We start from the raw sequence: 15,167 nt of genomic DNA, 5'->3' as shown, positions 1-15,167 counted from the left end.
TGATCAAATAAGCAGTATTTGTGGATTCCATTTTTAAGCATTCTTGCAAATTAAATTTGCCTTAGAAAACGCTGTACACAAAATTTCGAGACTTTTTTTGAGTCTCACCAATTATGGCAGCTCGCCTAACATGAATGTAAACAAAATATCAGGCCAATTAACCAGACGAGCTCAACTCGTATAAACATCACCTTAGAAAGGATAAAATATTTTACCGACTGAATTTTTTGACGGATTTTTTTAGCGATGAAGTTTTATCAAAAGAACAACAATATTATCAACAAAACCATGCAACGTTTTTTACTACGGTAACACTTTTTGTTATTTTCGTTACTTTTTGCGGCAAACTTTTAAATTATCTACATTTTTTTAAAATATATTGACGAAGTTTTTACATAATTGGGCAAGGGTTGCTGAGTAAAAAAATAAAGCATTTAACTCGAAGTGAACTATTTCAATCTTTATGCCTTACTTATTTCTTTCATCATTCATATTTATTTTGTATATCAATGGTTATTTCAATGCTTACTGGTTTGTAAAGCTCACAAAGCCGAACTAAAAAATAAATTTTCCTACAAAACTATAAAGATCAATTTAATCTCAAAAGAAACACCACTATCCTACCTAACAACATCATTTAAAAGACAGCCACAAAACATTGACACCAACAATAAACGAGGTATATATATGCTTCAAAAAATAAACGTGGAAAAAAATAAGTGTGAAAAACAGAAAAATTTCCTCTAGGATGATCAGAAAAAGCTTTAATGGCCATTGTTAAGAAATGTGCTGACATTAATATAGGGTACTATACTTGTTTTTAATACCTGCAAAGTTTGCAAGAGAAAAATTTTTGAATTAAATAAAAGACAAAGTATACAGTTTCGTAAAAAGTGTGGTTACTAACAAGACACAGTATTTAGTGACATCCATTATACCACGGGTACAATCGACGCCAATTTTTTGAACATAAAATCTTAACGTAAACTTTTTGATTTTAAATCCGCGTTTTGCACAGTCATGAGAGAAGCTCTATGAAAAATTTCCAATAAAGATTATATTTATGTTAAGTAACGTCTGCTGTTTACGTTGCCCGATTGAACTGATAATCTTAAAGTTGTTGTGGTGCTAACGATACTAATAGTCCTTTTTAAAACATACTATTTTTGTTCCATACGAATCATTAATATCAAAGTTTACGTTGCCATGTGATTGCGAGAAACAAAGATTTAAGTTTATTTAAAGCATCGGCAATTCAAAGGAATCCTTGAGAGTTAATAAGTCCTATTTTGATCTTAGGTTGCTTGTCACCAAATTCACTTTATCTATAATTTGATTTCGTTTCGCATTACAGGGTAACTGACACAGAAATTATTTAACAAGGGCAGAAAAAAGAAACAAATTCAATTAATTATTTTCTTCTGAAAGTACAAAGTGATCAAAACTAACTTTCACGAGCTGTTTTTTTAATTTTTCAGAACAAGAAACAGGTTGAAGCGCATTGCGGATTATTGTACTTCATGTATTTTCCACAATCACTGCTGTATCTGCAACTCACTCGATGATTTGCTCGTTTGTTTGGCTTAATATAGCACCATGAAGAGCTAGTCTGAATTAAACAGAATTCCTTATCAATTTTTCATTAGACATTTCCTGGAAAAGTATCTTACACAATTCACTTACCCAAGACAATCCGCAGTAACTCCAACATTTTTTGTAATGACAACCATATCCAATTTTATACCCGCGCATCCATTTGTACCTGGTATGCCCGAAGGCAACATCACACATGCACATCAAAGTTATCACAAATAACACTGATCTTATCATTTTAAAACCTAAGAAAATAAATACAGATACATCTTGCAGAAATTCAAAATTGTAGATGGTAAATAAACAATATCTACCTAGCAGGCATTGACACTTCACACTTCTGTTCTCTACCCTGGTAGCCTTCTAATTAAAAAATGCCATTTGCGGTTATATTTATACCTTTAATAAGCATCGGATTTTAATCTTGTTATGATCTCTAAGATACCAAAAAATATATTTTGTAAGAAGAACCTACGCAAGGATTAAAATTTTTTCTGACAGTAGCCCATGCCTACACTGAATTCTTTCGATGTTTTTTTCCGAAATTTGGCAACTATTCACAAGGATATACAAATAGTTTCATACCCGTAAATATATTAACAAAATATGACATCGAGATGTGCACTACCTGCTTAAAATAACGAATAAGGAATTACAGCTTTTACCAATTATCCATGCCGAAAGTCAAAACAATTTATCGTTGTTCGAAAAATCACAACTGTGTGCATGATGTTTTCCTACAAACAAAGTCATGCGCATAGCTTTAAAGGAAAACTAAATGTTCTTGCTTATAAGCATGCCAAATGACGCACTTAACAAACTTTTTTAAAAAAAAAATTAGGTCATATTGGTTAGAGAATAAATAAAAACTGCAAGCTAAATTAGGCACAAGCTTTTCAGTAACAATAGCAGGTCATTTTGCATATCATAGACTGAATCATTTACCAAAACTTGGGTATATTTGTCCTGATATTTACTTTACTTTTCAAGTACGCATTCATTATGGGTGTCAAAATCAAGACAAATTGAGTGGCTAGCGTGCTAGCGTGCTCACACATGATCAAAAGAAATGCAGATTTGACTAGTTTGTGGGACTTTATAGTTGTGCAATAAAAATAATGTACTTGACATTGCTGTACCTATATAATTGGACAAGAAGTAAGGAAAAAAAAGTAAGGGAAAATATTCCACGATTTCATTTTAGGTCATGACAGAAATTACGTGGATTAAAAATTTTAGTTTTTATTACACACTTCAAAAATATCATACTGAATGGCACGCTAACTCTAACTTCTGCTCTGTTAAATTTTCTACCTTGTTGAAACAAAACTTACGTTGGATTTAACTCAGTGAAACAAACTTTTCAGCCAAACCTGTTTTAACAGCCACCTCTCTATAACGACAGCCTGCTTATAACGACTTCAATTTTTCCTATAAACTCATTTGTATGCGGTAGTGATTTGCAGCAGGGAAAAAGTATCCTATAGTTTTTGTGGCGTTAGATTAGGTCATGACAGAAATTACGTGGATTAAAAATTTTAGTTTTTTTTACACACTTCAAAAATATCATACTGAATGGCACGCTAACTCTAATTTCTGGTCTGTTAAATTTTCTACCTTGTTGAAAAAAAACTTACGTTGGATTTAACTCAGTGATTCGATTTTGCGTCATAAGATTTGACATGATGATACGGAAAAAAGTAAAATAAATCTTTAAATTAGTTCGAAAAACTTTCTTTACTTTCGTCATATTTATTGAAAGACCAGTTATTTCATTTTTTTGGAATTTCACTCAGAAATTTTTAATGTGTGAATTTCTCTGAATAAGTTTTTAAAATTTCCTGGTAACTTATAATAATATTAGTAAATGTATATTTAGGATTGTGAGATAACTGAAGTGATGCTGAACTCTAAAAGGTTCTTTGCAGGTAATTGTCAACCTCGCTTTAAACTAGAATGTGAATTATTAATTAAAGCTCACTGAAAGCCTCAATGTTCATAACAACTATTATAATAGCTTGCTTAAGAAGCAAGCAAGCCTGCTAACAAGAATTGATGATTTTTGTAAAACATTAACTTCACGAAATAGCTTATAACTTTAGCTTCAAGTGTATCCGTAAACAATGTAAATTTCTCACTTTTGTTCTAAATATTTTTGTTTCTTTTTTTTTATTTTCCTTGAATGAGTTTTATTCTTTACTTTCATCAATCTGGTGCAAAACCTTTAACCCTTTTCCATTAATAAGCAATTTAGGTTGATCCTTTTCAAGTCCGGAAAAGCATGATGACGTTATCGTCGAACAAAATCTGCAACTTAGTGGTATAAGATTCCTCGAAAATTACATAAAAAATGATAAAATAAAACTTTGGAATTATTAAGACAAATATTTGGTAAAATCATTTCCAGTTTATTTTCTGACCATCTATTAACCGATGAATAAATCTAAGTTTTTTTACATAAATAATGCCTTTATGAATTTACTCTAATAAATCAGTAAAACTTGTTTTTTTTTCAGCCTGCATGTCGAATTAACGTAACATTTTTAGATATCAGACAGGCAAGAGTTTTAGTGACGGGATTTAGTTTACAAATATTATCAATATATTATAAAATAATAAAACGTTTCCCCCGTTACCGCATCAGTAAAAGAAGATAAGAACAACAAACCCATTTGTGAAATGCATATCTGTTATTAAAAGCTAAAATAGAAATGTGAATCAACAATTTTGACTTTTGCATCTTCAAATCAAATCGCTTTCTCTACAGGAGCGAATGATCATTTCTTCCTCTCCGACAGTTGGTAATGGGTTTATTCGTTGTGAACAAGTTGGATTAGTATTAAACTATTTTGAAGACATGCTACAATGCAGTGACATGACATTTAAGTGAATGAAGCAAATATAAAAGTTTTTTTCTAACTATTTCTGTTTTTATCCTCTTTCCCTTCTCATTTGTTTTAACTATTCAATTGACAATTTCTAAAAAAGGATTCAATCCCCAATTTAGCACAACATTGGCTCCCGTTTGTTATGTAATAATAGTACTATTCGTTTAAGCTTGTGGAAAAATCCACTTATGCAGAGTACCAATTAAAAACAGTAGTTTGTTGTTTTACCCTCCTTAATAGGATTAGAAGTTCTCCGACAAAGAACTGAATAATTAAAGTATAGCTATAGAATGATTACAGGTTTATGCGATTATAGTTGGCACTGAGTACATAAGAAACCGCTTAATAGTTGGTAATAAACAGATATCGTCAGTAAAAATAATCCTTTTATCGTTGGTTGTTGTATTTATATAATAAAAAAAAAATTGCATTCCAGTCTCAAGGTGTCTTCTTCTTCATAACTTAATTATAATTAACGGATTAATTAGTTAGTTATAATCTTAAGTAGAGCCTAATAAAAGCTAATCTGATTAAGTGCTATGGTCAGATACGTCTTCTTCGTGATTTTGCGTCACTGCAACTCTTTCCTGTGTATCTAAGGACCGTATGTTAGCTTAAAATTTAGGGCTGAAATACCGTGTATCAAATTTCTATGATTTATTTAGTCATACTGCGAAACAAGGTATGAGATTTTGATTTAGGCAGCAAATTTCGTTGCTGACCATTTACTTGTAATGCGTAACCTAACCCACAATATTAAAAACATTGTGCATTAACTGTAACATCGATGTAAAAATGTAAAACTGCTTTTGAAGTTAAGCGGATGTGCCCACAGAGAGGAAGATAATTGAGACACAAATTACTAAAAAAATGCAGCGGTTAAAATTAACGGTATTATAAAAACAAGTTTTGTGTTACAAAAACGCAAATATGGCGACTGCAATGTTTGTTACTTTATGTAACATATTCGTAGTCTCGTTACATAAAAGGAAGAAAAAGTATTAATATTTAAACGATACAAAAGTTTTTTACAGATATAATGTTTATGTTTTGAATATGTTTTTAAACTAGAATTTGAATTATTAATTAAAGCTCTCTGAAAGCCTCAATGTTCATAACAGCTACCAGAATAGCTTGCTTAAGTAGCAAAGCAAGCCACCTAACGAAAATTGATGATTTTTGTTAGCTATTTCGTATTAATGTAAAACATTAACACGAAATAGCTTATAACTTTAGCTTCAAGTGTATCCGTAAAGAATGTAAATTTCTCAATTTTGTTCTAAATATTTTTTTTCTTTTTTTCCCTTTTTTAAATGAGTTTTATTCTTTACTTTCATCAATCTTGTGCAAAACCTTTAACCTTTTTCGATTACTAAGCAATAAAGGTTGAGCCTTTTCAAAAGTTTGAGAAACAACTTATTGGTATAAGACTCCTCGAAAATTACATAAAAAATGATAAAATAAAACTTATTATTAGTATTATTAATACAAATATTTGGTAAAATCATTTCCAGTTTATTTTCTGACCATCTATTAACCGATGAATAAATCTAATTTTTTTACATAAATAATGCCTTTATGAATTTACTCTAATAAATGGGTAAAACTTGCTTTTTTTCAGCCTGCATGTCGGACTAACGTAACATTTTTAGAAATCAGACAGGCAAGAGTTTTAGTGACGCAAAAAAAATCATGTGGGGTATATCGACTATCTAATCTAATTCAATTAGCTTTAACTAGACTCTGAAAAAACAGCTTGAGAATGTAATGCAGTCATAGCGTGGATTTAGTTTAAAAATATTATCAATATATTATAAAATAATAAAACGTTTCCCCCGTTACCGCATCAGTAAAAGAAGGTAAGAACAACAAACCCATTTGTGAAATGCATATCTGTTATTAAAAGCTAAAATAGAAATGTGAATCAACAATTTTGACTTTTGCATCTTCAAATCAAATCGCTTTCTCTAAAGGAGCGAATGATCATTTCTTCCTCTCCGACAATTGTTAATGGATTTATTCGTTGTGAACTAGTTGGATTAGTATTAAACTATTTTGAAGACATGCTACAATGCAGTGACATGACATTTAAGTGAATGAAGCAAATATAAAGGTTTTTTTCTAACTATTTCTGTTTTTATCCTCTTTCCCTTCTCATTTGTTTTAACTATTCAATTGACAATTTCTAAAAAAGGATTCAATCCCCAATTTAGCACAACATTGGCTCCCGTTTGTTATGTAATAATTAGTACTATTCGTTTAAGCTTGTGGAAAAATCCACTTATGCAGAGTACCAATTAAAGAGATTCTTTACCCAAATTTTGCCTTATTGTATAGAGCCTGAAATGCTAATCGAACTAGTATATAAGATTATGCACATCATAAGTATTGCAATTTTGATGACGTCAGCAAGTACCCATGTGTTTTTGACGAGCGGTTAGGGAGATAAAAGGTATTAAATATTTTAGCGATTTCAGCAGACTCATGCCAAAGTACAAAATAATTTTTTTGTGACATTTGTATAAGCGAAATATTAACCCGATTTGGTCCAAGGGATGGGTTGTTAATAATTCGTTTTTGCTATGCTGCATGGTTGTGATACTTACTTTTGGTTATGATGGTTATGATGCTTACTTTTGATATATATATCTTAGAGGCACGTGTATGCCAAATCTTTAGGTCCCATATTTGTTAGAGCTTTCGATAATTGCTATTACTCGAAACTACCCTTAAGAATCTTTATGAAAAACTTTTAATCAGGAATATATAACGTTTGTTAGGATTATCCCTAGGACTTGATACTTACAAGAAAACTTTATTTCATCGAGGGGAATCTTTCTAAGAATTTTTTTCGTATGATTAATCTGATTACCTTTTTTTTCGGATTTTACCTGGAAACCGAGAAATCGGATTTTTAGGCAATTTTTGACCTTTATTTAAGTGATCTGTGTAAAACCGGAAAATATATTTCAAAGGAAAAGGGTTAATATAATACACTTCTTGTGATTCAACACAGGTAAAACTTAAGACACACGAATAGCAAAAGATGAGTTCATATTATACTCGTAGCATACCCAAATTTCAATCAACATGAATGCCTCTTCGTCTTTTCATTCTATTCTCTTGCTCTTTCCATTCTTTAACACCCACCTCGTCATGGTTTTTCTGGCCACATTGCAGAAACAAAATAAGTAGAGAGAAATCAAATAAAACCGCACAGATGTTCCAGCAACAAAAATACAAAATTTCATCGCTTTTCATTGTGCTGCTCTAAATAAATTCACAGTTTTACCTTTGCGTTTCCTACAGGTCGTCTTTGTCAAACGCGTCTCTTGATTCAGTTTCTCACTGCGTTACTGCAAGTAAAAAACCACTGTTCCGACATTTGGATAAAAGAACTTTATCATGAATATAATTTATCATAACACATTGTTTTGTTACTACCTTTTAACTTAAAATGATAATCTGCCTTCTTAATTTATAACAGTTTTTTTCTTTACCTTAACTCTCAGGAACAGCATCATAACAAAAGAATGAATTTTTTAAACAAGAGTTAACTGAAAATGGGATTCATATTTTGTGAACTCACTGCAATATAAAAAGTTCAGCTCAGTTCAGTTCAGTTCAGCTTTTACATTTTGTGGCCTTCACATCCTAATAAATCCACCTATTCACTGATAAATTCTGCTGCTTTTTTCCCAATGACGCTTTTGAAACGCTACACAGATACAAAAAACCAGCATGCGCATGCCCATTTTGAGAACAATGGGCATGCACCCACTTTTGTGTAGGTAAAAAAGCAGGTCTCACAAAGGGAAAAGTAGCTATTAGTGAAGATTAAAAATTTCTTTGTTAGCATAAGAAGAGAAACTGGAACTATTTAAAATATGTATATTCTTCAAATCTTTCTTAAAAACTTTCATTAATTTTAAGCGAATATTTCCTTTTTGGATGGATTTCTGTGAATACTATGATCTGTTGTTTATATTTTATATCTACAGAAATGTTAGCGCACGAGCAAGAAAAACAATATTAAATGAATGTAACAGGGGTTTCCCCTTTATCAACCGGTCTGGTCAACGTCAAAAGAAGCCTTTCTACACATAAGACTGTCCTTGCGCATATACCATTCCAATTCAAAACACGTTACTGAGTCTGTTTGCAAACAGAAAAGAATATCGTCTTAATCTAACGCTTTTGTTTATAAGAATAGGTTTTTTTTATTGATTTCCGCCAGCGAAAGCGGAATCTTTAAAATCGCTTGAGGAGATAGATAGAAAAATAGAGAGATAAATAGAGACAGCGCAGCTAGGCTGGACGCCCGAAACTTATCCAGGCTAAAGCCTAAATCATCCGTTTGACAGATTTCTTTTTGAGAACGAGGCTGAAATGAGTTTTAAGCCAATAAGAATCCTAACAGTGCAACAAATTTTGTTATTATCCAATGAACAATACTTTGTTTTAAAATTTATATACTATCGAAAGTTAAAGCTCGTGCAGCGTAGCATAATGAAGGTCGTCTTATAATGCGCCATCTTTGATGTTATTAACGTTTCCCTTTAATAATTACGTCATTTTCTTCTATACAATTTTGCAAGCACGTAGACCATTCAGCAGAACTAATTAATTTTGAAATGAGTTATTAGTTAAGTAACAAAACAAAACGCTAATATAAAAAGCCAATTGCTTTGACCTTGGAAGTCGTTTCCTTGTCCCACATGCCTCTTTTGTGAGAAACAAAAGAAAATACATACCTAAGTAAGAAAAGAGTTACTGACTAAGAATTTATCATGAAGTGTTTTCAGATCAGTCAAACATATAGAATAATTTTGTACTAGCCTATACCTACTGAGTATAAATGAGGAGTATAAAGAATGTGTCATAAAAAATTCTAAATCTTGACTAAACAAGAACACACAAGTAAGATTTTTATAACAAACTAGTTCTTAGTCCGTGAAACATTTCACGGGTCATCACTCATCGTATATATTGCCGAATCGTTATTTCGTGCATAAGGCACAATGCAGGTTATCGTGAGTTACGATTTAAAGATGGGGATTTGTGCTTTGTGGCTTAATAGTACCAAGATCTTTGCATACAAATTCTACAATATCCTCTACTATGTACTTAAAAATCACACCTGAAAAAATATTAGCTATTGAATATGGGGTTTGTAAGGATGTGGTGAAGTAAAGTTGGCTCAGATATCTCGTTGGTTAGTGCATAACAGCTAGTTAGCTAGCTTCAGCTTGTCAAAGCCAGGAATAGAGTGAAAGTAGTAACATTGTGTCAATTCTGCTTTATCTATAAGAATATAAATGTTTCTTCAACTTTATGTCTTTTTTTTGTCCGCGATATCTAGACTTTGCTTTTAAGCCAAATTTGCATCATATCAGCTAAAAATTTAAAAGTGCACTTTATATATGCGCATCTTTGTATCCCATGACCAATCTATCCAAGGGTCATTGTTGGCCACGCCGTAATAGAGTCTCAGGGGCCAAGAGACCCTGATGAGGAGGATGAAATTTGTTGTTTTGACCTTGCAAAAAGTAAATCAGGAAAAAAGATCACCAAAAACATTAAAAAAGTATTGCATCTATCCCATGAATATTAAGTCACTGAAAACATTATTTAAGCATTCAGATAACGCGAATAGGGAAATTAAAAAAACACAATGTAAAAAACAAGTCCATCTTTATTTTGAGAATAGTTTCATACAATCAGTTTCTCTTGTTTACTTCAGAACGTTTGCAACGTCGAATTTCGACGCTTAGAGGAGCTAATTACACTTAGAAGGGCGCTAAGGACTCTTAGAGGAGCTCATTTTTGAATTTCTGCTCTAATTTTATCATTTTATTGCTATTTACAAAGTAGATTTCGCAAAACGGAAATTTTCACTTCGTAAATGGACGGTTCTAGTACTGCGTTTGCACTTAAGCAAATTTATCCGCATTTATGAGTCAAGTTACTAAAAATAGCAATTTATACGGATTTAATTTTCACGAATTTAGCATAAAAGCTGTAAAAAATAAAAACGCAAAAGTTTCCGAAAATTTTTTTTTGGATTAGTGTGAATCCGCAATAATTGAATAAATCTGTCTAAATTTTCTAGCGTAAATTGGCAATAAGTCAAATCCGATTAACTTCAGCATATAATACAAAGGTGATTTGGCAAGCAAAAAACTTTCCACGAGAGATGATCAAAAAGATTTTACAAGCAAGCATGAGTGACAATTTTAGATGTATTTACACCGTGATAGTTATTGCTTGCTTCTTTATTCAGCTGCAATTTCTAATGGTCACACTATTGGTGAATCAACGAAAAGAACAACTTGAAAAATATTACCAAATAATAGCAATGCAAAGAAAACACGGAATCCCATCTTGCTGGGTAAAGAGGGGAGAGCTAGTAACTGGTGGATACAGTTTGTTTACAATAAAGTACCTGTTCAGATTGGATGGAAAATTTCCGCATGTTTAAGGATAGTTTTTATTAATTGTTGTTCAGCATAGTATAACATGTCGAATAAATATCAACCTGCTAAAACTCTGCAAGTGTAAACACCATAAAAACTTATGCGTTTTTATATACGAGTTTTTCGCTTTAAAACTATTACGTTTTGTTTGAATCCGGATACTTTCGTTGAATCCGGATTTTTTCTTTTAATCCGGATACTTTCTTTTAATCCGGACACTTTCCTTGAATCCAGATACTTTCTTTCAATCCGGTTACTTTCTTAGAATCCGGAAACTTTCTTTGAATCCGGATACTTTCCTTAAATCCGGACACTTTCTTTGAATCCATATATTTTCTTTAAATCCGGATACTTTCTTTGAATCCGGATATAACTGCTCAAATAAAGGTCGTGATAATTTAGTTTTACAAACGGCCTGTGCTCGCGTGATTTACGTTCTGCTTTAACAGCACGCTTTTCTTTCTAGGAGTATTGTTTGTCAATGTCAATGAGTTTTCGGGCATGGGCAGGAAGTCACTTGGTGATAGATTTCTAACTTCTACAGCTGATGCAATGTCAGCAAAAGAAAAAAATAAGGTATATAAAAAATGTGACCGTCGTTAACATTGGTAAATTTATGAAAACAACGACTTGTTATCCACAAACTTTGCTAAGCAAGCTTTTAAAAAGAAAATTTCGCAAATGACGGAATTGATAAAAATTTGCAAGAAGTGGTAATTAAGACATTTGGAGAAAAGCACAAAAATTCCGCTAAAATTTATTCCGTTAAGGTAGTCAATTAAATTCGCGTGTGACACAATCAGCTTTCATAAGGTTTAACTTGCACAGCTGTGAGAGTTTTTCTGAATATTTAAATTTAATACAATTTATGTAAGAAAAATAACGAAAAGGTCACTTGACCAATACTTTCACAGGTAGGAAGTCATAACCCTAAACAACCTTCGAAGCAAATCATCAATACAATTTGTACAATTCATTAAAAACCTTACGATATATTATTGATTATGTGAAAGAACACATTGAATGATGAATTTACAATTTTGAATTTTATTAATGCAAACAGGTTTGACAAGTTTGCTAATACATACAGCGGTTATTGTGGCTAATTTCATTTCAGTTGTATATTGAAATTTATCAACACAGCCTTTATTAAGTTCATGAGTATTTTACTTTTTTCTCATTTCGCTCAGAAATTCACGGACAGTGGACGTTTCACTAAAATGTTCTCGATATTAATTGGATATTTACTTTTTGTGAAGTGCGTAATTAACGCTCACGTGGATGTTAGTGTAACGCAACTTCCAAACAGTGGTGCAATAATCACAAGAACGGCCAACTTTAAGAAAATTCCAAATTTCCACTCGTATTTCCATATTAGGATATACACAGTGGAGAGTGTTTTGGCATGCGCAGCTAAATGTATGAAAAATTGGAGATGTAAAAGTTTCTCCGCACAGAAGACCGGAAATGTAAATTGTGGCCTTTTAGATGGAACTCTGGCTACCAACCATTATTATATACATAAAAATTATTTCTACGACAATTATGAAATGCAGGTAAGTGAGAAGCAGCTTTAAAACAGTTATCATGTGATATTTAAACAACATTTTAATAAGTAAAAAAAATTTCTTAAATAAAAGTTAGCATACGTACATAAACAAAAATAGCATACGTACTATTAGTTCGAACACGGTTATTAACTAATGGCAACTAAAACGTTCTTCGATTGTTTTCCCCACCCCTATAGAGTACGTTTTCTTGGCAGCATGTGTGTGTTTTAGTCTTAAAATGACAGTTCCTTTTATATTTAGAATATGTGTACATTGAATCCGTTTATTTGTGAGCATGGAAGTGTGTGCTTTCCAAACTTTGATAAAAACACCTACTATTGTGATTGGTGCTTTCCACCTTACTATGGCGCTCACTGCAACCTCACTGGTAAGTTTAAACGTAATGATTACAATAATTTAAACACCTTATCCATATTATTGACAAATTCTCAGGATTTTATTGATAATATTCTGTCTACTTCACTGACAGCAAAACACATCACTAATTTATAATTTCTTCATTTTAAATAGACCTCTAAATACTTTATAGACTTTTATATCTCTATACATGTCTTAGCTATACCCTTTCAGTTACCAAGGATATAAACATAAACATTGAAAGAAATATCATAAAAAATCGATTCTCTCTAGAAATTAAAAACATGTATTTCTTCCGTAGCAACAAAAGCATATCACCTACACATCTTAAAAGCGATATGTACGCAACATAATTTTTTATTAGTTAGAACAAAAAAGAAATTAATAATTAATAGCATTTCCTAGCAACAGATATACCTAGCTACCACTACACATATAAATTATCTGCTGAATGGTATGACCTTCAAGAATGAGTCCAAAAAGGGTTAGATGTAACAATTACAAACGTATGATTTTACACTGAACACATTTTCAATAAGTAAGGCAATTCTACAATATTTAGAACATAAATAAATGGTGTTAAGTCCAGATTTTACTTGACTTCTAATAAACTTTTATTCATTCATATAGATGCAGATGTGGCCAAGACGCCAATACCAACTGGTAAACTTTACTATGATTGCCTTACTATGCTTTATTTTTCAATACTTTTGATCAAGAGAAGAATTATTCTTTTTTGCTGATAGGTCATTCTAAACAAGTTTAGATGCTCACAAGATAACCAAAAAAGAAAATCTTGTTTCGGATACATTTTTAAGCTGTTTCTTCTTTAATTTGATCTATATTTTTAGAAATTTCGCAAGGTAAAAGGGCTTCCTGTGAGACTTTGAAAGAAAATTTTAAAATTTCCGATGAAAACATCAGCTATTACGACATATACCCTTGGAGGGATATGAGAAAGCTTAAAGTTGCCTGTCAGGGTATGTTATAATTTAATTTATAAAAGTTTCAACCTTCCACTGCCACATATATGAAATTTGTCTTTTTGTCAGGTGGATGGATGAGAATCCTCAACATTGCATCGCCACAAAATGGTTCTGCAAACCATCATACTGTCACTAAGTTGGAAAATCTGCGTGCAACCAACTTCAGAGTTACAACGACGGTGTTAAACATGCTCTACAAACTAATTGGCTTCAAAAAGTTTCGTTGGGTTTGCCAAAGAAACAATAGCAATGTGAAAGATATTGAGGGGAACCATAAGAGTCCGTCAATCGAAATGCTGAAATATTTGATCGGTGAAACAAATGAATTACCATCATCCTGCCATTCAATTAAATACAAAGACAGTATCCCAGTTTCGTGTCAAAGTGTCGTTAATAAGACATTGTCATCTACCACGGTGCCATATGAATCCCGAAACTACAGAGAAATTATAAATTTTGGACCAGGCGGAAATTTAACATTCAGCGCTGGTGATGGAATTTTTGGATGTCTTGACAAGCCAGGAGATTATATGGCAAACGACTTGTACGAAATTTGGGTGACATGATTTTGATGTAATTTTCAAAAAAAAAAGTTTAAAATAGCCTGACATTTGAGCGAGTTGAGTTGGATGCTTTTTTTTTAAAAAACAATTGGGTATCTCCAAAAAATTGCATTGTAAAATATGCACGCAGCGGTTGATTTATTATGTTAAGACATTTATGGAAGTCGTGTTTAATTTTGAATACTTTTATTTTATTGCTTATCAATTATAACTTAACCATCTTCTTCTCTTTCTATGAAATCTAAAGCATATTAGCGAACTTGTAGTGAAACTTTACAGTATTATATAGGTAACCACTAACCGTAAGATGTTGAAAAATCAACAGCAATTCCAATGATATTGCTCGCACCTTCAACATCTTAGTTTCTACGTGCTAGTAGACAAGTTGTAAATATTACCCTATGTATTATTTAATTTTTATGCAATATTTATTAGTTTACATTATGTATTCTTTAACAGCACAAAATGTTAGAAAAATCGTAAAAAACACAGCTCATTTGTGTAGTTAGCTTGCAGAAACAAAATAGCATGGGTATTGTCAATGGCCAAAAATGGTATCATCACTTTCCCATGTTTATTCCTTTCCATGTTATAGGGATTGTGTTGAAATCAGGAATTATACATATTTAACTGGCTATTACGCATAAAAACAAAAACTCTAACCCTTATTTATGATACCCGGGAGAATATGCATGATTTTGAACGCATAATATATATTCTCCTGAGAAAGTGT

General features: G+C 31.8%; 2 protein-coding genes across 5 annotated transcripts; one reads left to right on the top strand and one right to left on the bottom strand.

Moving 5' to 3' along the window:
* Nucleotides 1-1,402: 1,402 nt before the first annotated feature.
* LOC130635723 (uncharacterized) lies at nucleotides 1,403-7,901 on the bottom strand. Of its 3 annotated transcripts, none has more exons than XM_057445171.1 (3): nucleotides 7,774-7,901; nucleotides 1,684-1,838; nucleotides 1,403-1,609 (listed from the first exon to the last, which is right to left on the bottom strand). In XM_057445171.1, the coding sequence occupies exons 2-3, from the start codon at nucleotides 1,828-1,830 to the stop codon at nucleotides 1,475-1,477; spliced, it is 282 nt and encodes a 93-aa protein (XP_057301154.1). In that variant the 5' UTR covers nucleotides 1,831-1,838; nucleotides 7,774-7,901; the 3' UTR covers nucleotides 1,403-1,474. The 3 variants fall into 3 exon arrangements, with proteins under 3 accessions (XP_057301154.1, XP_057301152.1, XP_057301151.1); XM_057445169.1 differs by lacking the exon at nucleotides 7,774-7,901 and adding an exon at nucleotides 1,908-2,029; XM_057445168.1 differs by lacking the exon at nucleotides 7,774-7,901 and adding an exon at nucleotides 1,993-2,027.
* A 2,752-nt stretch (nucleotides 7,902-10,653) lies between these two features.
* LOC130635722 (uncharacterized) lies at nucleotides 10,654-14,925 on the top strand. 2 transcript variants are annotated; one of them, XM_057445167.1, is made up of 6 exons: nucleotides 10,654-11,533; nucleotides 12,336-12,513; nucleotides 12,769-12,895; nucleotides 13,516-13,548; nucleotides 13,737-13,865; nucleotides 13,938-14,925. In XM_057445167.1, exons 1-6 carry the CDS (start codon nucleotides 11,505-11,507, stop codon nucleotides 14,435-14,437), a joined length of 996 nt encoding a protein of 331 aa, XP_057301150.1. In that variant the 5' UTR covers nucleotides 10,654-11,504; the 3' UTR covers nucleotides 14,438-14,925. The 2 variants fall into 2 exon arrangements, with proteins under 2 accessions (XP_057301150.1, XP_057301149.1); XM_057445166.1 differs by lacking the exon at nucleotides 10,654-11,533 and having other exon boundaries at nucleotides 11,553-12,513.
* Nucleotides 14,926-15,167: the final 242 nt, after the last annotated feature.

The sequence above is a fragment of the Hydractinia symbiolongicarpus genome, chromosome 3, assembly GCF_029227915.1.
Source record: "Hydractinia symbiolongicarpus strain clone_291-10 chromosome 3, HSymV2.1, whole genome shotgun sequence".
NCBI lineage: Eukaryota > Metazoa > Cnidaria > Hydrozoa > Anthoathecata > Hydractiniidae > Hydractinia > Hydractinia symbiolongicarpus.
This window is presented reverse-complemented; position numbering and strand designations above follow the sequence as displayed.